Source organism: Polistes fuscatus, unplaced genomic scaffold (assembly GCF_010416935.1).
Source record: "Polistes fuscatus isolate 324 unplaced genomic scaffold, CU_Pfus_HIC Scaffold5, whole genome shotgun sequence".
NCBI lineage: Eukaryota > Metazoa > Arthropoda > Insecta > Hymenoptera > Vespidae > Polistes > Polistes fuscatus.
This window is the reverse complement of record NW_025113129.1, coordinates 2074062-2099472: the sequence shown is the minus strand read 5'-3', so window position 1 is coordinate 2099472 and position 25411 is coordinate 2074062. Positions and strand designations below refer to the sequence as shown.

Genomic DNA, 25411 nt, shown 5'->3' with positions numbered 1-25411 from the left:
CAGAAACGTTCTATCGTCTGAGAAGGGTGAACGAAAATATGCACCGATAAAACAAAAAATACGATGTCTCGATAACGAACGGTGGGAAAATATTTTCGCGAATTTTAACGGACGGCAAATAAGTTCGAACGAATATTTTGATTCTTCGTGAATTTGTATTTGAACCTAATATTTTTTTTTCTCTTGCCATTCGAGTGCATATTCCTCTCATGAATGAGTGGAAATATCATGGCTGTTAATATTACTCAAAATTATGGGAAAAACTATCGGGGCGGGGGGGGAGAGGGGCAGGGGAAATACGAAGAAACTTGATCCCCTTGCATAGAATTGGATATTTGTTCTTTCAAAGCTACAAAATCAATGAATTTCTTCCTCCCCTTTGTAATATTCTTTCACGTATTTTTATCCGAAATGTTAAAAATGACTATAAAGGAAGGAAGAAGAGAAGAGAAAAGAAAAGAAAAGAAAAAGGGGAAAGGGGAAACAAGCGGGGGAAGACTTTTGACTGCGGAAGAAGAGAGAAAAACACTTTCCCGACGCGTATGGGCACTTTTACACCCGGACGCGTTAATACTTACACATCAAGAGTTAAAAGCTCCACCCCCTTCCCCCTTCACCACCCCATTTTAGCCCCATTCTACGCCCCCTTCATCTTTTTGTGGAATACGAATCTCTCAAAGGGAGTCAAACTAATTTCACCTGTAACGTTCACACTTCCACGCATCTCTTTTCGATTCACCATTCCTTTCACACTTCAAAACACTCTTAAGAATATAAAAGAGAGAGAGAGAGAGAGAGGGGGATGCAATCGAACGATCAAGAAAATCCATCCCACTCGAATTTGAGATGCATTACAAAATCAAATTTGTTCAAATCCTTTCTTTCTATTTCCATTTGACACGCTCGATTTACTCTCTTCCATTTTAACTCGCAATTCTCAGTCAAACACCTGCTAACGTAACTGGAAACTGGTCAATTTTCATACAAATATTTAAAATCAATTTTGACAAATTTAATCTAAATCTATTTGAATGAAAATTATTATGATTGATATTTGATATTTGATAGAAAATTGAAACTCAATCATCGTGTACGTTCGATCGTTTGATCGTATATTAAAAACTATTGTTATTTATTAAACAATATTAATATAAAAATATTGTTATTTATTAAACAATATTAACATAAAACTATTGTTATTTATTAAACAATATTAATATAAAACTATTGTTATTTATTAAACAATATTAACATAAAATATTGTTATTTATTAAACAATATTAATATAAAAATATTGTTATTTATTAAACAATATTAATATAAAAATATTGTTATTTATTAAACAATATTAACATAAAAATATTGTTATTTATTAAACAATATTAATATAAAAATATTGTTATTTATTAAACATATTTTATATGCATAATAAGATGCAAATAATTGAGATTTATTTAAAATATAAATATGAAATATTTGAAATTTTCTATGATTCTATCTATCTATTTTTTTTACTGCGTTTCGTTTCTTTCATATAAAAATAATAAAAAAAGAAATATCACGCGTACGGATACAGAAAAAACCGCAAAAATCCGCTAAAACCACAAAATAAAATCTGAAACTCTCTCTCTCTCTCTCACTCACACGCATCCTGTTTCTCGATTACTCGATAAAATTCAACCTTCGTGTTATCTGTTTCATCTATGATATTTTTATAAGTAATTGGACTTTTTTAGTTAATCGAGATTAGAGAGTACATTTCGATCTCGATTGAGAAATAAATCCCCCTATTTAATATCATCGAAAATATTTATCGCCCGTTTTAAATATATTTCGAAACGTTTTCATCGAAAAAAAAAAAAAGAAAAAAGAACAAAAAAATCTCACGTTTCTTTCTTCGAAATTTCAAAATATTTATTCGATCGGAATGAATGGTAGTATGCGAATTTTTCGTTTATTCGTTCGAAATTTGATTTCCCTATTTTTATTCACGGTGTTGTTACCTTAAAGTTTCCTCCCGCCGAACCATTGTCATGTTTTTAAACGAAAACTGAAATAGAGAGAGAGAGAGAGAGAGATGATCGATTTTGACACAAAAATACGACCGTATTGTGGAAAATTTGGCGAAATGTCTGCACGAAAATTTTTGTTTCATCGAAATCGATATAAAAAAAAAAAAAATATAAATAAAATATTAATACAAGAAATATTATAAAACTAATAAAACTATTAATAATTAAATAGAAATGAATAAATCAAATATCAATTCATATTTAAAGATAAAAATAAATCTTAGTCGTGTTTAAAAGAACAATTTATCTTTAACGCGAATTCTAAATAAAAAAAAAACCAGAAATATTATTTTATAATAAATATTATACACAATTTTATATATATAGATAAATAGAAAAAAATATTTGACCTGTCAATAATTAAATAGAAATTAATTAATGAAATATTTCATGTTTAAAGATAAAAATAAATCTTAATCGTGTTTAAAAGAACAATTTATCTTTAACGCGAATTCTAAATAAAAAAAAAACCAGAAATATTATTTTATAATAAATATTATACACAATTTTATATATAAATAGAAAAAAATATTTGACCTTTCAATAATTAAATAGAAATTAATTAATGAAATATTTCATGTTTAAAGATAAAAATAAATCTTAATCGTGTTTAGAAGAACAATTTATCTTTAACGCGAATTCTAATTAAAAAAAAAACCAGAAATATTATTTTTTAATAAATATTATACACAATTTTTTTTATATATAAATAGAAAAAAATATTTGACCTGTCAATAATTAAATAGAAATGAATAAATTAAATATCAATTCATATTTAAAGATAAAAATAAATCTTAGTCGTGTTTAAAAGAACAATTTATCTTTAACGCGAATTCTAAATAAAAAAAAAGAAATATTATTTTATAATAAATATTATACACAATTTTATATATACATATAAATAGAAAAAAATATTTGACCTGTCAATAATTAAATAGAAATTAATTAATGAAATATTTCATGTTTAAAGATAAAAATAAATCTTAGTCGTGTTTAAAAGAAAAATTTATCTTTAACGCGAATTCTAAATAAAAAAAAAAAAGAAATATTATTTTATAATAAATATTATACACAATTTTATATATATAGATAAATAGAAAAAAATATTTGACCTGTGTTTTATACATAGAAGAAAAAAAAATAAATGATTACACGTTTTACTTTGAGCAAGCATTTTGACGGCTTCTGATAGTTTTAGTTTTAAGATCATTTAAGTTTTACCAAAAAGGATAAAATACAAGAATGTGGATGGTGTTCTCTTTATTCTTGCTGATATCATGGTGGCATCCCCCTGCTACCACCAGTGCTGCTTCTGCCAGGTCGATCAATACAGGCCGTATTACGTGCGATCCGTCGACAGGTGTAAAAGAGAGAAAAAAAAGTAGAAAAAAAGTTAATGTTGAAAACGGTGTCAATCTTTGTACTTTTCTCTTCTTTTTTTTTTTTTTTTTTATAATAATTATCACCCATCAAAATCAAACCCATTGACCACCATTTCTTCCATCCGAACAAAAAAAAACAATGGAAAATTATAACAAAACGATTAGTTCGATCATTTTTTTTTAATAATAATAAAATTATTCTCTCGAGAAAAATCACTGCGATGATGGGAAAATGTTGAAGATAAAAAATAATAAGAAACGTGTTTTACTCGTAGTACTGGATCATTGTATCGAATGAAAATAATATTTTTCTAGCAAGAAAAACAATGTTTTTATTAAAATCGACGATTAACGAAAATATAAGGATACAATTGAAAAATACAAATGATCGGAATAAGTTTCTTATTGCTCTTCGATAATGCATCGCATTTGACTCATTTAATATTCGTGCTTCAATGAATACACCGATGGTTCTAGTAAACCTACCTGCGTGTTAAATAATGCACGTGTTTGACCGATCGAATCGATGACATTTGCCGAAACTTAACGATCAAGGATTTGAAATTAATCAATCCGTGCATTTAGATAGAAATTTCGAAATTTTCATTTAAACTCGAACGATTTTGTAAATAATTTCATGAATTCTTGCATCTCAATGGAAATAAATTAATGTAAAAATTCATTTAACAATTCCATCAATCTTCGTGATATTTAATAATCGTGATGATAATAATGATAGTAACTTAAAAAAAAATTATATAAATTTTTATTAAACAAAATATAAATAAATAATATTTTTCTTTTTTTTCCCCTAATCATTGGACTTAATAATGATCAAGGATTTGAAATTAATCAATCCGTGCATTTAGATAGAAATTTCGAAATTTTCATTTAAACTCGAACGATTTTGTAAATAATTTCATTAATTCTTGCATCTCAATAGAAATAAATTAATGTAAGAATTCATTTAACTATTCCATCAATCTTCGTGATATTTAATAATCGTGATGATAATAACGATAGTAACTTAAAAAAAAATTATATAAATTTTTATTAAACAAAATATATATAAATAATATTTTTCTTTTTTTTTCCCCTAATCATTGGACTTAATAATGATCAAGGATTTGAAATTAATCAATCCGTGCATTTAGATAGAAATTTCGAAATTTTCATTTAAACTCAAACGATTTTGTAAATAATTTCATGAATTCTTGCATCTCAATAGAAATAAATTAATGTAAAAATTTATTTAACAATTCCATCAATCTTCGTGATATTTAATAATCGTGATGATAATAATGATAGTAACTTAAAAAAAAATTATATAAATTTTTATTAAACAAAATATATATAAATAATATTTTTCTTTTTTATTTTCCCTAATCATTGGATTTAATTTTCTACTGTCACACGTAATTAATTGATACAATTAAAAATACAAATATTTTCCTTTTGGATTCTTTTATTTGCGAAACGCAAAAACATTCAAGTAATACGTTAGAAATGTGTTGGTGTGGTGAGGAGTATTAAAACGAGTATAAATGTAGGTGAGCTATTTCCAGCTGAGCAGAATGCAGGATTCTGTCAAAAGAAGCGTGCTAAATTGGAACATAAAAAACGACACTGAGTGAACACTGGAAATAGAACGGATCGTATCGTTGCTATATAGTTTTGCCATTGTAAAATACTCGTTAAATATTTTCCTAAAAAAGGAACAAATTTCTTCTTCTACTTCTTCTTATTCTTCTTCTTATTTTTCTTCTCCTTTTTATATGAACGTGTGTTGTTATTTCTTTTTTATTTTCTTTCCCACTTACTTTTACTTGACTTCGTTATTGAAATTATCTGTCTTAAAATATTAACGTCAAACACACAGAAAAATTGACAGCGTACAATCATCTTTTCAAATTAAATTGAATGTCTTCAAAACTCACGCAATCCTAAAATTTCGTCAACGTAAATTCGGCTTGAAAAAATGAAAAAAAGAAAAAGAATAAAAATATTTTCACACGAAAATACGTGGATACGATGATGAATAATGAAATTGTGCAATAAATAAACGCAGTTATTAATATTTGAAGGTACAGTTAAGCTCATGCGAACGTATTCAAACTTTCTTCTTCTTTACTTTTGATCTACGAGGACGATTAAACCGTAAAGAAAATTATTACATTGAATTTCAAAGTTTTTCTCGTATTTTAATACAAATACTAAACAAAGTTCTATTTGTTCTTGTTGTTATTGTTGTCTATACAGTTTTCTTCAAATGATTTCTACTATTTTTCTCTGCTAGATATTATTTTTTATTATTAATTAATATTTTATTTTATTTTATTATTAATTAATATTTTATTTTATTTTATTATTAATTAATATTTTATTTTATTTTATTATTAATTAATATTTTATTATTTTTTATTATTAATTAATATTTTATTTTATTTTATTATTAATTAATATTTTATTTTATTTTATTATTAATTAATATTTTATTTTATTTTATTATTAATTAATTCCACGTCGATTTTGTTCCCGATTATTTTTTCTATGATTTCCAAAGGGAATTGTTCGCTAGTGTTATTTTTTTTTTCTTTTTCATTTTTTGATTTTTCATTTTTATCTATCGGTTAAATACAAAGAAATATTTGCCTCGATCAAATGAAACAGCCTTGAATCGTATTAACTACACACATTTTAATCTTTCAATCACTGCGAATATTAGAAACGAAATTACAAAACTTTGACTGAAGTGAAATATTGCCAATATACATTAGGTACTCTAAACTTTTCTAATTTACACGTACTATAATAATTTAACGAAATACACGGTTATTTCGTAAAATAAAATAAAGTTTTACATACATCTATTTACCTATCTATCTTTCTCTTAAAAGAAGAAGAAGAAGAAGAATGAACAAACGAATAATGGTGATAGGCAAAGTGTTAGCAAATGTAGTCGTAGAATATCGAAAGCACGATTAAACTCAATTCACTAGAGAGACATACAAAGGTAGATGAGAGAAAATACACTAGGGTGAGATTAGTACACGCGAATGTCGAATCACGATGAAAACTACCGAGAATGTGAATACGTCATCATTACTTTCAATTCTTCTTACTAGAAAAAACCAATAAATCCCAGTTTGCATCTAACCTTTCTACTTTTTTTTTCTATGTTTTTATTAAAAATAAAAAAGATAAAATATATTCGACCACTCTTGTGCTAAGACGAGCAAATAAAAAATGACGAATCGAAACAAAAACATGTTGATTTATTCATAAAAATAAAAATCAAATTTAATTAGGTAACTCAATTGTGCGAGAAATCAAAATTCATTATAAATTAACCAACTTTCGTATAGATAAATAATTATTTTATAATAATAATAATAATAATAATAATGATTGACGTAATTTCGATCGAAGATTTTGTTACACGCCCACGCAAGGTTTCCTTCTTTCACTCTGTTAAAATGTTCGATAGGATACAGCTATAAAAAAATTTGTGTAGATCAAAGGTCAGGTTATAAAAAAAAAAAAGAAAAAGGGCCGAAGGAAGTGTAGAAGAACGCAGGTATCTCGTAACACATGTAGTATTCGATATCAGGTATCCGTGCACGTTTTCTCGAGTGGAATTCCATCTTACGTTTCGAGGAAGTCAAACTTCTAACTCACACATTTCTATCTGAAAACCCTATGGGTCATGAAAAATGTGTTATTTATCTACTGAACACAATTTCGAGTGCTCGATTTCATCAAAACTTGTTTATCAAACTCTCCCCCTACTTCTTCTTCTTCTAACCTAACTGAAGAAGCTTTTATCATTCGTAACAATTTGCATCTACCCTAAATATAATACACACTTATTGAACTGAAATGAGAACATTGGTGGAAGTTTCCATCCCCACCCCACTTTTGACGAAATTTCCCTTTATGTGTTTGACTTAATTCTTCCCTTTTCCTGGTATTTTATTTTATTATAAATAACAATAAAAAGGTAATAGGGAAAAGGAAAGAGAGTCCCCTTATTCGTGCGATTAACCACCAACCAATGAAAACGATCGACAGAAATAAATTTTTATATAAAAAGATACACACGAATTGTAATTTCTAGTATGTAAAATTATTTGAATGGTTTAATCCTTTCTTATAAAATTCACGTGTGGTTTTTTTATGATATTTCACAGTAAAAATACGACAAAAAATATCACAAATAAAATAAATTAATTTTGTTTGAGCAACCCATTATAAAAATAAATCTATTAAAAAAAAATTGTTATTTTGCCGATTAAATTATCCGGAATGAAATATGAATTGGATTGTGGTTAATCTAAAAATATTTTGAAAACAATATTCTCAATATAAAAAAATTTATTCTTTGATTGACTGTATTCCGGGACTGCGCGAACGCAAGTCCCGACTCCCAAAAATTGTGCGCTCGACATACCCACAAAAGGAGTATTCGCAAGGTTCAACCCAACCAAGGTGCAATGGTTGAGCCTCACCCAGGAGGAACCGCCTTCATGATCACGGTTATCCTCCACGCCAAGTAAGTTATATCTGATCGTTAACGATCGATAGACTCTATCTGCTGATGAATTACATTTTGCTGTTGAGAAAGAGTTTTATTACGTATCGCCATCTAACGATGAATTTTATTATTTAATTATACATTAATTATATGATTTTTCAACTGATTCTCTTTTGTTTTGTTTTCTTCCCATCTCTTTTCTTTTTCTTCATCGTATAATTCACGATCGAATCGTGTTCGATTGTCATTGGCTACGATAAACGAAATACGATCGGTTTGATCTGAAAATTTTCAAATTTTCATATCTCGTATCCAACTCTACAAAGTTTACAAAATCATTGACAAAAAAGAAAAAAGATAAATTGTTATGAATTCAAAGAAAATAAACATACTTTCTTGATTATCTACATTCGATCAAGTTAGAATTTTAAATTGTAAGATCGAAAATTGGGTTAATTGTGAATATTAAAAATATTAAAGGATAGTAGAAGATATTTTAATTCTGTTATATATATATGTGTTGAAATACTTTCATTCTGAAATCTCTACTTTAAAATTATAAGAAGATAATCTATATTTTCTACACCAGATGCTAGAGAAAGGACACACGTTACATACTTCGTATCTAAATACTTAATAGCACGAGGTCGTTCTTATCTTTGTACGTTCTTACGCTTAATAGGCTAGAATATAAAAAAAATAAAAAAATAAAAATAATCTATTTAAATCTTCGTGTTCGATCTCAATCAGGGACAAAGTTTTGATTTCATTAATAAAATAAACGTGCTTATTTGTTAATAATAATAATAATAATAATAATAATAATATATGTATAAACTTATGTGCAATAAGTCATAAAGTAATTTATAATACTTCAATTGGATGAATAAATAAAAACACTTCCTATAATACACCCAATAGAAAAAAAAGATCGGAAGAAAAAAAAAAAGGAACAAGGAAAAAAAGGAGGGCGTGTTCTATGTGGTGTAAAAATTGATGGACCAAGGGTAAACTTTTTCTGTAAAATATCTTCAAGGACTTATTTACGTTGCCTGCCTCCCTCCCTCCCTCCCTCCTGATCGATTGAATGGACCAATCCTAACGTAGATTAAATCCGCGTTCATCCGCAATCCAGAACAAACCTTGGGATTTATTTTTATCGAGTATAAATTACTTTTCACTCGTTGACTTCGATTGTTAAAAGGGCGTGTTACTACTCGATGCTGATAAATTAAAAAAAAAAATACCCCAAAGTCATACCGGTTTTTCTTTAACACGTTCACGCCGGGGTGACCCACCGGTGGGTCACACTTGACTGTTCCGTGGGGCGGCGTGACCCACTTGTGGGTCATACATGAATATTACTATTATATATTATAATATTAATATAACTATTAAATATTTCTGAAGACATAGATAGAAAAAAAAAAGAAAAGAAAAGAGAAAGAAAAAGGAAGATACGCAATAAGAATCCAAGAGGTTCTTGGTTAAATTTTATGTGAAAGGACTGCTACCCTCCGTCATCCGGTATTACGTTCTCTTGCTGACAACGAGAAGGGACTTGTATGGTTTCTTTCTTCGAATAAAAATAAGAAAATAAAAAAAGAAAATAAAAAAACCAATTTTATAAACACTTTCGTGGTTGATGAATAACACCGGCTTGTAAAAAATACTGACACGTGCGCTTGAAAAACTTACGAAATTTTTGTACAAATGATTACAAGTAGAAACGATCCGCGTTTAACTTATAAGAATATATTTATAACTTTTACGTAATTTGAATCTTTTAACATTTATCACTAGTCACGCGCGCACACAAAAAAAAAAAAAAAAAAGAAAAAAACAGAAAGCCAAGATTGAAGTGACCGGTAAAATTATTCGACGAGAATCCGTCGTGGTTAATTTCAATTTAGCAAATATTACCTGGCAAAGGTCAGTTAAGTGCACGCAATCATTTCCTGTGAAACGAGTGAGTAAAGCATCGATAAACGATTGGATTCGAAAATATAACCGAGAAATAAAATTAAACAAATGTTTAACCACACGGAATGTATTACACAATTAATTATAATTTTCCAAAAATATCTAACAAAAAAATACGAATTATTACGATTGATCCCTGTTTAATGAAAAAATAATTTCTAACGCGAGATATGAATTAGAATAAAAGGAAAAAATAAATTGAAACAAACTGCCCTAATATTTATTAACGCGAATATAATTGTTGTTTCTCTTCGATTAAAAAAAAAAGAAAAAAATTATTCGAAAGGATGAATACTTTTCAAATCGAATAACGGATTTTCTAGAAAGCATCGGAAATTCGCGTAATGTCGTATCTAATGCCAAAGAGGTCAGTGTGGTGTGCTTTTATGAAAATTTAAGATGTCTCGTTGAAACCATTAACTCGATAAAAAATAAACGAAACGTATAATCCATCCCCCTTTTTATTCCTACTTCTAATGCTACTGCAATGTTTCAAGTTGTGAATGCGTGCCAATAAATTACGTGGTCGCATTTCCTATCTCTTTTGTTATTTGATAAATAAAAAGAAGAATAAAAAGAAGAAGAAGAAGAAGAAGAAGAAGAGGAAGAAAATAAAATAAAAAAAAAAACTCGGTGAAAGTTTAACAAACGTATAATGGCATCTACGTTTTATAATAGCAAACGTGATAGACATTTTCTTTAATGTATATATTCGAATACTATACCTACAGTTAAACGAATGTATATTTGCATATGACGTGTATGTGTAAACTTTGATAAATATCTAACTTCCTTCGAGAATGTTAATCTGTAATGTTAAATATTTTGCAATTTTGTAAGAATATTAAATATATTAGATTGCAGATTCTAAAACATTGTTCTAATTTTACACTTTTATTTATATTATTTATTTATTTATTATATACAAGGTATCGCAATAAATCATCAAGGAACACGTTCCGAACAATCTAATAATTGATTAAAAACTATACAACTGATTAAGACGAAAAAAAAAGTGGTTACTTTTACAAGAGTGATTCATTTTTTGAACGACTAGTTTCTCGTTTCATTATCTGAAATAACATAAATTAAAATGACCGCAATCTCTCTAACGTAATTAAATATCACCAACGTCTCAAACAAGAAACCGGTCATTAATAATTATAGTATTTTTCTCGTAAACCCCCCCTATAATAAAGCATTAAACAACGTGCCTATGTTTTAATATAACATTGTTTCTTAACTTCTTGTTTTTTACTTTTTTATTCTTTTTATTTTCAATCATAGAATAATCTAATAAAAATCTGAACACCTCGTGTAAGTGATCTATTTTTATAAAAAAAAAAATAAAAAAAATAAAAAGGAAGAAAGGAAGAAAGAAAGATAGAGACAGTCACGTCATTTATTTACGTAGCTCGATTTTCCGTCACGCTCTTACGATTACTCGGCAATGCGAGAACGCGTTTCGTAACGTAAACACGTATAGACAACGCAAAAGTTGTATAGAAAATGCCGACGTAGCAGAAGGAGGTCCGTTATTTCATAGAATACGAGAAGCAAAGGATAGAAGACTTGCCAAAGGTGGTATTGGTGGTTTATGGTGTTTGGCAATGGTAGTGGTTATGGTAGTGGTACTTGTGGTTGTAGTAGTGGTGTACTGTTATTGGCGGTAGCGGTTTGTGTGTACTTCTTCTTTTCTATTTTTTTCTTTGGCAAAGCGGAAGGAGAAGCCCGATACAAAATTTACAAACCCATCTAACTTTCTCACGTGCTTCGAAAAACGTCCACCGAATTTCCTGTCTCCCTATCGGACTCATATAAAAACCTCTACAAACGTGCTATCGTTTTTAAACAACTAACCTAACGTTTTCTATGTATTAACCATTGGCCCGATAAGTTCATGTGACTTTTTTTCTTTTCTATGCAATTAAACAAACGCTAGAAAATCGCACGGAAATAAATTTGGCCCGATTTATAAACAGTTTAATATTTTATTTGTATTTTATTATTTTTTTTTATTTATATATTATTTTTTATTATATTTATTTTTTATATAATAATAATATATATTTATTATTTTATTTTTATATATTATTTTATTTTTTTATTTATATATTAATTGTATGATTTTTATTGTATTGATTTATATTTTATTATGATTTAATTTGTATGATTTTTCTTGGTTTAATTAATTGATGGTGTTGCATTGTATTACAGTTGGATTAGTGAAAGCAATTGAAGTAATTATATTAAAAGGTATATTAAGTATATTTATATTAAATTTTGGTTGTATTTTACATTAATTGTAAATTATGTATTAATGCAAAGAAATAAAGGGAACGGACCCCTCAAACCCGTAAAAATAAAAGTAATAAAAATAATTCATTAATTTCTTGACTTGTTAATCAGTTCATTCAATTAATATGTATTTAAAAAAAAATTGTTGTTTATATATTATTTTTAGAAAAATAATTATTCAACATATCGTTTATATAGATCGGCACGAAATTTCTGATCAACCCAATATAAAATTATATTTTATATCTCATTTATGATTTTATATTATAGTAAGTGCAAGATAAGTCAAAATATACACATATATTTATATAACCATGAGTTTGATGTCAAACAAAATTCGTTCCAGTTTATCTATCTTCTATGTAAACGATGAAAATATTTCTTCTATTACTTGACTTTATCGTACATGATTATTTTCATTCTGAGATGATAAATTTTGAATGCGAACGATTGGCCTAAATCAAAACTAGCAGGTAATTCATGCGTTTGATCGTACATTTGCGATTCCACCAGGTAAAATACTTCGTGAAATAAAACAAAAAAGAACACACACACAAAGACACAATTAAAAAATATAAAAATAATAATAAAATAAAATTACATCCGGTTTAGGGGAACGAATGAAATATCTACTGGAATAAAATATATCCGGAATAATTAGATCGTTTGTCGTATTCTTTGTGAACAACGACCAAAAACAGATATTTTCCTAAATGATTATCCATTAAAAACGAATAATTATTATCCTGACAATCGTTCCAACTAAATATGCTCTTTTTTTGTTAGTTTAGATGGATGTTTGTCTCGCTTTGTTATATACATGTATGTGTATGTGTGTGTGTATGTGTGTTTTTGTATACACAAGAGAGACGAGCTCACGTTTCTCTATTTAAAATACACGTCGTAAGATAAAATATGACGTGTCACGTGAGAAATAATAAATGATACCGAGTTTCAAATATTTTAGATCGTCGATTAAACAAGTTGATACAAATATTATAAATATTTATTATCTTTCTCAATTTCATTTTGATTTGAATTTGACAGTCTCGTATAGTAATCGATAACACCAATCTTCCATCGTTATAATCATCGATACGATATTTATAATAACTTGTATACGTATACGTGCACGTTTCGAAAATAGTATTGCATTATCTTCAATATATTTATGAAATATTTCTTTTTTAACTATACCATAAAAAGATCCTAGTTTTATTTTTTTTTTGTTTCTATTTTCCTACGAATAAACATCAATTCAAATACAATATCGAATATTATTTTCCGATTATTGACAGCAATATACGTAATAGTAAATGAAGCATTGAAAGTGTTCGAACAGCTAAAAAAACGTAATATGAACGTTTAAAAAGAATAAAAAAGAAAAAAAAGAGATAAGCAAAAAGTGACCTCGGGAATTCATTTAATTCCGCAACAGTCTGCATTGCAGTTCCCTACGAAATAACTATGCCTTACAACAAAGTAATGTAGGAAGTAGTACTACAGCATAATGTCATAATAAATGTCATACGTGAACACTGAAGGTACTACGTCAAAACGATAGCCTCTTTGAAATAATCTATCTTAAGAACACGCTCGAGTGCATTAATTATTGTATCGTTCGATAAACATCGCGAAAATGTTTCGTTAGAAGTAATTTTGTTATCTTGACAATTTATTTCCATTGGTATATTCCAATCATTCCTGTTACTCGATAATAAAAACAAAAAAATTCATATTTTTTATAACGTATTATAATATATCTTATGATCTTATTTTTAGTCTACAATTTAACTTATCTCACGATACAAAAATATAATAATAAGATTTTTTTTTGTAATATTAAAGAGATAAGACTTATTCGAAACTTCAACTCGACTTTATAAATGAAAGATGAAGAAGAAGAAGAAGAAGAAGAATCGTATTACGCTTATCTTTTAAAAAGGAATCTGCAAGTTCAGCGACACGATTGTTGAATCTGCTAAGTGTAATTGTATATCATGGTTAAACATTAATCACAACAAATGTGATACTTATTTTTCTTTACTATGACTTACGAAGAACTTAGAACGAAAATATATCACGAATTTATATTTATAAATTTATAAGAAAAAATATAAATGATATTGTAAAAATGTGTTGATTATAAGATTAAAGAATATATTTATGATTGAATTATAAAAAAAAAAATGATAAAAAAACTCGAGGATATTATTATTGTATCTCTAAATAAATATATTGAACTACTGATATGCCAAGACGAAACGATACAGATTACAAGAAATAGGGAGTGTCGAGACGAACGTAAACTTAAGATACGGAGGAAGGGCTCCAACGAACCGTCCAACAATTTTACGCAGTTAAATCTTGGTACGTTGCACCGTATCATCATATCCAACGAACGTGCTCTATTTCCTACGAAAATCTTCTCTCAAATATTTGACACAAATTGACGAAAAAAAAGACCCCTTATCCTCCGAGCCCAACCCTTACCCCCTCCTCAAAAAAAAGACCAAAAAGATATTCGACGAGAAATGAAAATTTAAAAAAAAAAAATAATATATTTGACACCAATCAAAAGAAAGGAGAGAAAGAGAGGGGAAAATACAAATTTTCAAAGAAATATTTTGTTCGAGAAAATTGTAACTGTGGGCAGGGGGGGGGGGAAAGACACTTTACAAATAAATTCGAACAAAAAGTGTTATTCTTTGGAAAGAATAAACTCGTAAATTGGAAGTTATATTTCCTTCCTTGGCATCTAAACGTATCTACTCATCCCTCACGTTCGAAAAACATATCTTCTAGGTTTGAAGTATCGACGGACACAATGGACCGATTGTTCGACGAGTAACAAGCGTTTTGCTTCGTTATGGTACACAATTGAAACGAGCAGCCACGTGTCGTGTAGAAGGTACGTGCTTTTCACTCTGACTGAGCTAACCGTGCAATTTGTGTGAAAGTACTACGATGTAACACGCCGATTCGAATTGTTATCAGCATTACAACGTTTCAATAACGATCGTACTTTTTGTTTTTCAATTTTTTTCCTTTTTAAATATATAATTAATTATTATCAAATATTAACACTAAAATCAACCAATACGATAGTTTGTTTACAATATTCCATCGAATAATAAATCCAATACGAATTTACATCTGATGTAAATCTGACAGCAGAGAACAAACTTATTTACTAAATAAATACTCGAAATATCGTGTAATCAAAATGGTAATTACAAAAATAATACTAAAAATACTATATTAATATCAATATATTAATACTAAATCGATTAACTTCATATAACAAGAGAAGTAACAAATTTTCATTGTTGATAAAAATAATGTTGTAATCAAAATGGTAATTACAAAAATAATACTAAACTCGAACATATGTGTGTTATATGAACTATTCTAATTCGTCAAATCGATTAACTTCATATAACAAAGTTTCATTCTTGATAAAAATAATGTTGCACGATTAGAAAAGAAAGAAAGGAAAGAAGAATAAAGAAAATAGAAATAACATTGTTGCAAATGAATTATCTCGTAATGCTCATTTAATATTGTATCATATTGAAGAGAGGAAGTGATTCATAGTAAAATGTATACCAATATATACTTACATAGATTATTACACATAAACGAAGAAGGCATTGAGAAGAGGTCTAATGAAACTTTCCAATAGAACGTTCACGCTTATGGTTGACGCCCTTTCTTCCTACCATCTTTTTTAAGAACAGTTTCTCTTTCGTAATACCATTGCTAATACACGTACCCTTCCTTTTTCTAATACAACGACCACACATACTTTAAATGAATAGTATACGCCTTTCATTTGAAAGCGTAGGTTGTAGTAAAACATGAATCTCGAACACTAAGTTCGTTTAAAAACAGTTAGAAATAAAAAAAAATCCTTGTCTTAGACTCGACATCGAAGATATACTAACATTATCGTACCTTCTTATCGTTTAGTATAATATAACGTCATACTGATAACTACTTCAATTTCTTCAAACGATAATCTATTATCAAAGAACAATAACAATTATATATTATTTTATAATCAAGAAGAATTATTATTATAAATGTAAAATAGATAGATAAATTATCAAAAAGAAAAAAGATACACGTTGTGAGATGTTATTCAATTTTTTCCATCGTGTAACAAATTATATTATAATTATAGTTAGTTATATTTGTTAATGATGATCGATATAGTAACACGTTTGATCTGACAAATCCTACGTATTGTGAATCTTTGATCTATTGAAATTTTTTTACACAGACACGATGATTTACGCTAACAAAAACTTGAAATTTTTTTTATTACAAAAAAGATGAAAATAAGGAAACAAATTTTCCTCTGTCTGTGTGTGTGTAGATAAGTAATATATATACTTAAGAAGGAAATGAACGCAAGAACTCGGTTGAAGCGACGGTAGATCGAGGCACCGTTTATTTTACAAACAACAATGTATATACTTATTATACTTGTACTCGCAAACGCTATCTGCAAAATTATATTCAGGTAGTCGATAAGAGTAGTAACGTTAACCACTACTCTAGTATAATAATACTAACCACTATAACAAAAAAATAATATTCGAGAATGGAAAAATTGTTTACCTTGTAAAAGATATAAGAAATATAAAACAAACAAAAAATAAGATTAATTTACACAAAATAATGAAATCATTGAGAAAATCAAATCTTTCGTTCATTCGTCTTATCCATTGGTAGTCTTATTTCTTAATCAAAATTCAAAGTTCATTTAAAACGCTTTATATTAATTATAATTGAAATATTTTGAACGAAAAATTTGAATAAAATAATATTGAATTACCTAAAAAAAAAAAAGATTTATGTCAATTTACGAATTCGATGAGTATTGTCATTGAAAAAAAAAAAAAAAAATTTTACTTCATGACAAATAATATTTCATTGAAAAATATTGAATAAATTGAATAATTTGAATGATTTTTCGGATCAAGCAACATCGGAATCACAAAAATTGAGTCAACGTCATTAAAACTAACTACCCCCGACTGACATTAACAATTATTTTGTTCTTAATTATATAATTGTAAAACGCGAGAGGAAGGATAAAGAGATAATAGAAATGAGATATTTGATTTTGGATGATTTCGAAAGTAAAAAGGTCGACTCGTAGTCAGTTCGATCGAGTATAGGACCGCATTGGCGTGCGAAGTGGTGCGAGTTGGTGCGACCTGACCTAGCTCTCCACCAGGTACGTCTATGTATTATTACCCTGAAGGCTTGTTCACCTTCCGTCACGATTTTCTCTACCTTCTTGCAGGTTCTCCTTTAGATTTGTTGACTTCCTGTGCTCACTAACACACTGGCGAACCTGTTGGTCGAGCTATATATACGTCTTTGAGATCGATAATGTTCGAAGAAGAACAAAAACCAGCGAAATACAGAGAGAGAGAGAGAGAGAGAAGAGATGGCAAGGGGGAAGAAGGGGGAGGGACCAGGAATGATAGCCCATTTTACCACGACATACGCGTGGGTTGAATTCTGACGTCACGAGAAAACAGTCCTCTCTCTCTCTCTCTCTCTCTCTCTTTCTGTTTCTCTCTTTGAAAGGATCAAGGTCAGCTAGGTGCCACTGAAAACTCGATTGGAAGAAAAAAATAATAAAAATAATGAGACAACGTCTATAAGTGGTCTCGCGAGATTATTTCTAAATAAAAATAATAATAATAATAATAAAAATCTCTCGAATTATTTTTTTTTAATTAATTTTGCGAGAGAGAAACAGATAATAGTTGTATGCGTGCGTGTATCGATTGTAAAGTATTAATATAAAAATTGAATTGAATGAAATGTCATAGAAAATGACTTATTTCGATAATTGGAATAAAATGAATAATATATAATGAGCATGAGAATAGGAGGAATAATAAAAAGTGGTTCCAAGTTTGATCGCACCTTGCTCGAATACCAAGGTCAACCAGAATAGTTCTCGACACGAAGAAGGAGGACAGGTATCCCATTCTTCGGGGAAATGCATGCACACGTACGAAGAACACGAGAGATTCTAGAAAACGGAGTGTGTTATGCATTAATGTATAACACTTTTATTGGCCATTTTGTTCGATATGAATGGCAGAACCCACACAGACCGGTACACTGAGGTGAACGTTTACGTTCGTAGGTGAAAGGAACGGTACGAGATACAAGAATTGCTAAGCTTGCTCGACCATTAAATTCACGATACTTCGACTTTATTTTGTTCATTATTAAAAAAAAAAAGAAAAAGATAAAAAACAGTAAAAAATAGACTATGAAGTATAATAACGAAGGTACACCTTCTCGATACGAAATCATTCGATTTTTGCTTCAAACTTTCGTGACCTACATTTTCTTGACAGTCTACTAGTCGATGTTGTACTATTCGGATATCAAATCATACAAATATTGTAAAATCACGAGTTTCGATGAGAGAAATATTATATTAATATTATATAATTATTTTTAATTGAAAAATATCTAATAAATCATTACGTTTGAACGATTTTCCGGACCAAGTAACATTTTGCGTTTCACCGGAATCAGAAAAATTGGGTTAACGTCATTAAAACTATCCCCACTGACATTAACAATTAGTTTTTCTTAATTATAAAATTGCAAAACGCGTATATTATATTAATATTATATTAAATATAAAATTTGATGTATCATTTTTAAATGCATGCTTTTTTTTTAAATTCTTTCCTAATTATTGACAGTAAATTGCTGATACCGTTTGAACCCTGATATTATTATCGTCGAATCGATTAACACTTTACGTAACACCGAATAGAAATACTACCCAGGTGAAATATTTCTGAAGGATTTCAATCAAAACTCGTGGAGATAGGATAAATAGGAAGCGTGATCATAAAACAAACGACGAGGTATTTTGGCCCCTCGCGCCCAAAACCATGACAAAGAAAAAGCACGCGACATCCGGTTACCTACGCAACTTCTTCCTCTTATGTTATTTTTTTTATACGCTTCGTGTAATAAACATTGCATACTTTTATTAATCCAAGTTACGATTTAGAAATCAAACAAAATATATCGAATATCATTCGAATATCGAAAACCTATTTTGTCGATGAAATCGATCCAATCAAAACCTGTCGAGTGTATTGACGCTACGTTATTTTTCAAATTTTCAAATAAATAAATAAATAAATAAAGAAAATTAATATCAAACGTGTAGATATCAGTCGATTTCTACGATGAAAAGATTACGAGTGACCTAATATTGTATATTTAATCGAGAATACGATTTTGAACAAAGCAAACAAACAAACAAAATATAATAAAAAGTAAGTGTTGCAAGACGTTACACGAATTATTATCGTGCACATTCGATAAAGTGTAATACTTTGACTTTGTCTCTGAATACGAAAAGAAGTCTTGAAATATAAACTAGATCGATGAGATATATTTAACTAATCGATTCGTTTCATTTCCAACCTTATCTTTTATCATTGTAACATTCAACGAGATGAAGATTAATTATTGCTTTAAAGAGATCTTATCTCTCTCTCTCTCTCTTACTTTGTAAAAATTGAAGCCACAATAATAAAAGGGGGAAAAAAAATAAAATAAAAAGAAAAAAATATTTCTCGACGAATAATTAAAGGATGATATCGTTGGTAATCGAATCGATTGATGATCGATCGATCGATCAATCGAGCGAACGCGAATCTATGTCCTTCCGAAAGAGAAAGCAGGATTGAAGAAGATCCTTGAAAGGAGAAGAAGATCGTAACGGAGTCAAAGGAATTCGTAAAGACACGAAGAGGGCCGATACCTGTCGGCAGTGGAGGGCGCGTTCACACCGGAATCGATAACCGCGAGAGAGAGAGAGAGAGAGAGAGAGGGAGAGGGAGAGAGGACACCTCGCAAGTGGGTGGTGAGGATGTTACGATGAGGGTGGTGCTGCTGCTACCGGTTAGACGAATTTTCCAAAACGATAGAGAGGTCATATCCAAACAAAATAAAAAAGAAAAATCAGATGCGCGTTTTATCAAAATATTGTTTCTCTCTGAGACGACGTCAAAGAGATGATGATGATAATAATAATAAAAATTGAAAAAGAAAAAAGAAAAAGGAAAAGCAAGTATCGCAACGCAACGATAACAAAATCGTCTAAACATTGAGACTCACCTGTGAAAAGATTAACTCGCGCGTTAGAACCTCGTGGTGTTGTCGTGGTAGATCCGATAAATCGGTGTGCACTCGTAGGAGAAATTAATCAAACGCGAGAACAGGTAAAAGAGAGAGAAAGAGAGAGAGAGAGAGAGAGAGAATTGGGGAAGTGGATTAAAAAATAAAATAGAATTTAGTAGAAGCAAATATAGGAATAAGGATCTTTAAAAAGATATCGGTATAAGATACGTTGGATCCAAAATCTTTAATAAAAAGAATAAAACAAAAAGGAATTATCAATTGAAAACAAATTTGATAGATGAAAAAAATCAAGGGGACAGGGGGTGGGCAGGTGGGGAGTAGGAGAAGGGACAAAAAGAGATAGAAAAATAGAAAATAGAAAATAGGAACGGAACACGTCGTGTAACACAGGACACGCGCGAGTTTTTATCGGAGCGGCATTTTCACTGATGAGAACGTGAGAATGAAGATAGAAAAAGTGAATAAAAGAGAAAGAGAGAAAGAGAAAGAGAGAGAACGGAGAGGTCACGACGACGACGACGACGAGGACGACGACGACGACGACGAAGACGACGAAGACGAGGACGAGGACGAAGCCGCGTAAAGTCCTCCTCCTCCTCCTCCTCCACCTCCTCCTCCAACTCCTCTTTCGCGGTGTTCTCTCGTCAAAGAGAGAGAGAGTAATAGACTACCGGTTCGTTCTCGTAAGGATTCCTGAGTCAACTCACGAAGAGAGTCAACTCTCGCGATCTCTCGCGGTCGCTATCGGTCTCGGACACCACGGCCCGAGTGCGCTGATCCAAGGTTCCCCTAAGCGCAAGCGCACACTGCGCACTATGCCGCGCACGCGTCACCAACCAGGCCGCGTTATTTCTCTCTACTGTCGGCTGGCTGGCTTTGCTTGCTTGCTTGCTTGCTTGCTTTCTTATCAGCCGTGCCGACGACGACGACGCCGATGACGACGCCGACGTCGTCTACCTATCTCCCTCTCTCACCCTCTCTTTTTCTCTCTTACTCTTTCTATCTCTCTCTCTCTCTCTTTCTCTCTTTTTCTGACTCAAACCAAACCGCACGCGTGCGGTACGAGCTAAACGTGTACTCTGCCAATACGCTTGCGCAAATCCTTCTCCCTCTTTCGCATACTCATTTTTTATTTTATCCCTTCGTCTATAATTAACACATTTTCGAGAGTATACACATAAACTTTCTTTTTTCTTTTTATTAATAATATTACAATTTTGTTATGTGATCTATTGTATGATAGATGTATCTATTGTATTTTTGTTAGATCTGTTATTGTAATTATTAAATTACTAATTTGGATTTGGGTACTAGAAACACGATGGTTTTAAAACGTCGTTGAGTATGGAGCATATTAGCATATTGTATTATATATTTTTAGATAATTTTCTAATGATTAATTAGGTATGAATATAGGTACTAGGAACACGATGGTTTTGAAACATTAACATTATAACAACAAATTGGAAGTATTAAAGAGCACAAGACGCGAATCGTTTTTTTTTTTAAATCTTTTCAATCAAAAAAACGTTGCATTATTTTTATTATTAAATTTGTAACTATCGTACTACAAATTAATCACCAGCGCCACACACTTTTGTATACTCGTGCCAGATCTAAATTGTCATGTACAAAACAGTGCCATGCAATATTTTTATCTTTCTTTACTACACACCCCTCCCATCACACACACACTCTCTCTCTCTCTCTCTCTCTCTTTCTTTTCTATTCTTTCTCTTTCTTTGATATATCAAACGAGACCTTGCAAAGATCGTCGAGTGCCACGAACCATTTCTATAGCTCATGACTGTGGTTCACGATCTTCTAGTTGACCCATTAACTTCTAAACTGCCCTGAGACATTGCACTTTCTCATCAACTACCATCCTCACCTATCTTAACACATACGTAACTATTTTTACGTATACGTGTTTATGTATGTCTACCTATATGTATGAGCACATATGTGTGTGTGTGTACGATCCAACAAAGTTAAAAAAAAAAATCCTAACTTATCACCGTCGTTCGGTGAGAATATATTTGATAATAGATATATACACATGTACGAGACTAAAAGTATCGCATCGGATCGATTGTGCTACCATTTACTACGATATGCGACCTACGCGATTGTCAACGTTACGTAATATAGCTTCAACACTTGAGAACTTTTTGGATTTTATAACATGCGAACGATCTAACATATATGAACACGCACACACATCTCTATGGTAATCAGTTTTTGATTGGATATAAATATAAAAAAATATCTTCGAAATTTTATCGTCTTCTTGATTAGTTAATAACTGTAAATAAAAAATAAAATACAAAGATATTATTATCATTGGGTAGAATATTAATAACAGATTCGCATTATAGTACTCACCTATTTAAACAGGATCAGGAATTGGAATCTGTTGTGTTCGACCGTTCAACATATCGTCGAGAAGTACGTTGATTTCCTTAGGTGAAATATATTGGAAATTATTATTATTATTATTATTAAGGATTACACGCTTGTAAGTAATTTGAAGATACTTCGAAGATCATTAAAAAGTTTTTTGTTTTTTTTTTTTCAAGGAATCCTAAGTATACTTGTTACGAAAGTATTTCGTACGTTACACGATTTTACAATTGACACTTTATTTGAAAATAACTATCCTAAGCGATATATCGTAAAAGTGTACTACCTCTTCCCTTTGAACTTTGAGTTTGTCGATAATGGGCTCGTTAAAGTTAGGATCGTTACTTGGGTCTTCTAAAGTGGATTCTTCGTTTCTCGTTATTTGCGGTACACGAACTACGAAAGTCTGTTTAATGGTGTCGAAAATCATGGATGGTTTCGAATAAGGTAATTGCAAATCGATCGACGAAAACGAATCTGCTCCGGGTGATATGATCAATGGTTTGTCGTAACTCGTAAATTTTCCTTCTCTGTATTTTACAAAGAAACACAACAACAATAACAAATATTTATGATGACAAATCAATGAAATAAAATCGATGAAAATAAAATGAACTCACGATAGAACAGCACCAAATCCTATATGGGATAAAAGATCTTTCGTTTTTCGTAAAAGAATTTTATCTTTAGAAGAATAATAATAAAGTCCTGCACCTAAACTGTGTGCAATTGCTCTTAAAGTTCTTCCTATTATTTCTTTTTTATCCAAATCGAAATCCTTTGAAACGTCAAAAATGAATCATCGAAATATAAATGACAACAATACGAAAAACTAAGGTAAGATAGAAATACCTGAAATTCGTCGTACTTTCCTCCAATGATAAACGTTTTCAAAGGTAAAAGATCGATCATTTTTTCCACGTTTTTTCTCTCATTTGTTCTACGCTCGATCATATCGTTAATGAGTTTAGAATTGTAAGATATTTTCAAAGCGCTTCGTACCGCCGATAAAATTTCTTCGAATGTAATCCATAATATTTCCGGTTTCGATAAATCCAGCATCATCAAGAGCGTCGTATGATGGGGCGAATGGGTTAAGGCCGATCCACTCATAGCAGTGGATATTAAAGAAGAAGCTACGTAACCGATTTCCCATACGTGGACTATGTTTTTTACCTGAATCATATTTTTTTCTTTTTTATCTTTCAGATTCCTAAGAAAATCAATTTCACGATATAAATGATATTACTTACTAAACTTTTGCCAGCTTTTCGTCCGTACGAATATTCCATAGCGATCGTTGGCTTCGGTTTTTCATCTTTTTCGAGAAATCGATTAATCATCGTAGTTTTTCCCTTAACAAAATCATATTACTTATAATAATGTTTTTACATTACGTAGAACATTCGTTGAAATTTTCATTCCTATACCTACAACACTTTTACTACCAACGATGATAATTGATCTCTCGCGTGTCTCTTTAGGATCTGTTTTACGATTTTCTTCTTCCTCCATTGATACGCGTAACGCCGATTCCCTATCATTCTCTTCCATTTATAAAACTCGTTTAAATGTCTAAGGAAAAGAAAACACCTTGAAAATGATAAATGCTCAGGTGTGCTCGTTTCTCTACTAGACTTGGTTAAACTTCTGTTTTCTTCATTGTATCCATGACGACAGAGTGGAAAGCTAGTTATGTCGCATATATACTTTTCATTTATATATATACACACACATATACATATGCACACGTATATTTTAACCGAAGAAAATTTATTATAACGATTAACATAATTATTTTCTAATTGTAATTGAATCTAATCAAATTAATTTTTTCATTTGATTAAAATTATAATTAAAATTAATATTAAATGTGAAAGTCAAATTAGCACTTTGAATTATCCTAAAGAATTGTTAGACTAATTAAAATAAATAAGATTTAATTACAATAGGTTTTATACTATATTCATGTTTTTTTTTCTTTCTTTTTATATAGCCTTCGCAATACATTATATATAAGATGTTATAAGGTACATTTTATTATATGTAAATATTCGACTCCTTTTTCTAAACAAACAACTGATTCGTAAGTGCTATGGCCTAATGTAGTTCATCAGTCTTGGTGAAGAAATCCATAAAGGATACTTTTTTTCAATAGCAACCACGTTTGATTACATTCTATTTCTTGTTTTTCTTTTTTTTTCATCATCATTATAATCATTAATTGATTTAAGAAAAATTTCATCAGCTGTTAAACGATAAACTTTGTACATATTCATTCCGTGTAAAATAAAAAATATAATCAATTGTTTTTCACTTATTTCTTTTTGACCCATTATTAAATTTTGTTATATACAACATATTAGATTATACGAAGGAAATAATGGAATGTATGAACCGCAAGTAGCGATCAGCACCTATTTTCAATGTAGCACTTATGATAAGAACGATTGATTTTCGCTGATATATGTTTTTTAAATGAAAGGATACATTTTATCAAATATTAATTACTGTGGTAATTAAATCTT

The 25411-nt window shown here is 29.7% G+C and overlaps 2 protein-coding genes and 1 non-coding gene across 5 annotated transcripts in view; all 3 read right to left on the bottom strand.

Annotated features, from left to right (window-relative positions):
- The window catches only part of LOC122522667 (protein numb), a 69910-nt gene extending 49373 nt beyond the window's left edge, over positions 1 to 20537 (bottom strand). Inside the window, exon 1 of one of the 2 annotated variants that reach the window (XM_043643958.1) lies at positions 20457 to 20537. The gene's annotated coding sequence lies outside the window, so the exon portion shown is untranslated. The remainder of the gene's footprint in view (positions 1 to 20456) is intronic. The other variant, XM_043643959.1, reaches the window with a different exon arrangement.
- Positions 7850 to 8014, bottom strand: LOC122522680. The gene has a single exon (XR_006305129.1). It is a non-coding gene; the product is annotated as a U1 spliceosomal RNA (small nuclear RNA).
- A 1455-nt stretch (positions 20538 to 21992) lies between the features above and the next one.
- LOC122522375 (cytoplasmic dynein 2 light intermediate chain 1) lies at positions 21993 to 24631 on the bottom strand. 2 transcript variants are annotated; one of them, XM_043643448.1, is made up of 7 exons: positions 24318 to 24631; positions 24137 to 24238; positions 23736 to 24059; positions 23504 to 23661; positions 23170 to 23413; positions 22866 to 22941; positions 21993 to 22785 (listed from the first exon to the last, which is right to left on the bottom strand). In XM_043643448.1, exons 1-6 carry the CDS (start codon positions 24435 to 24437, stop codon positions 22870 to 22872), a joined length of 1020 nt encoding a protein of 339 aa, XP_043499383.1. In that variant the 5' UTR covers positions 24438 to 24631; the 3' UTR covers positions 21993 to 22785; positions 22866 to 22869. The 2 variants fall into 2 exon arrangements, with proteins under 2 accessions (XP_043499383.1, XP_043499384.1); XM_043643449.1 differs by having other exon boundaries at positions 24314 to 24393.
- Between the last annotated feature and the right edge of the window lie 780 nt (positions 24632 to 25411).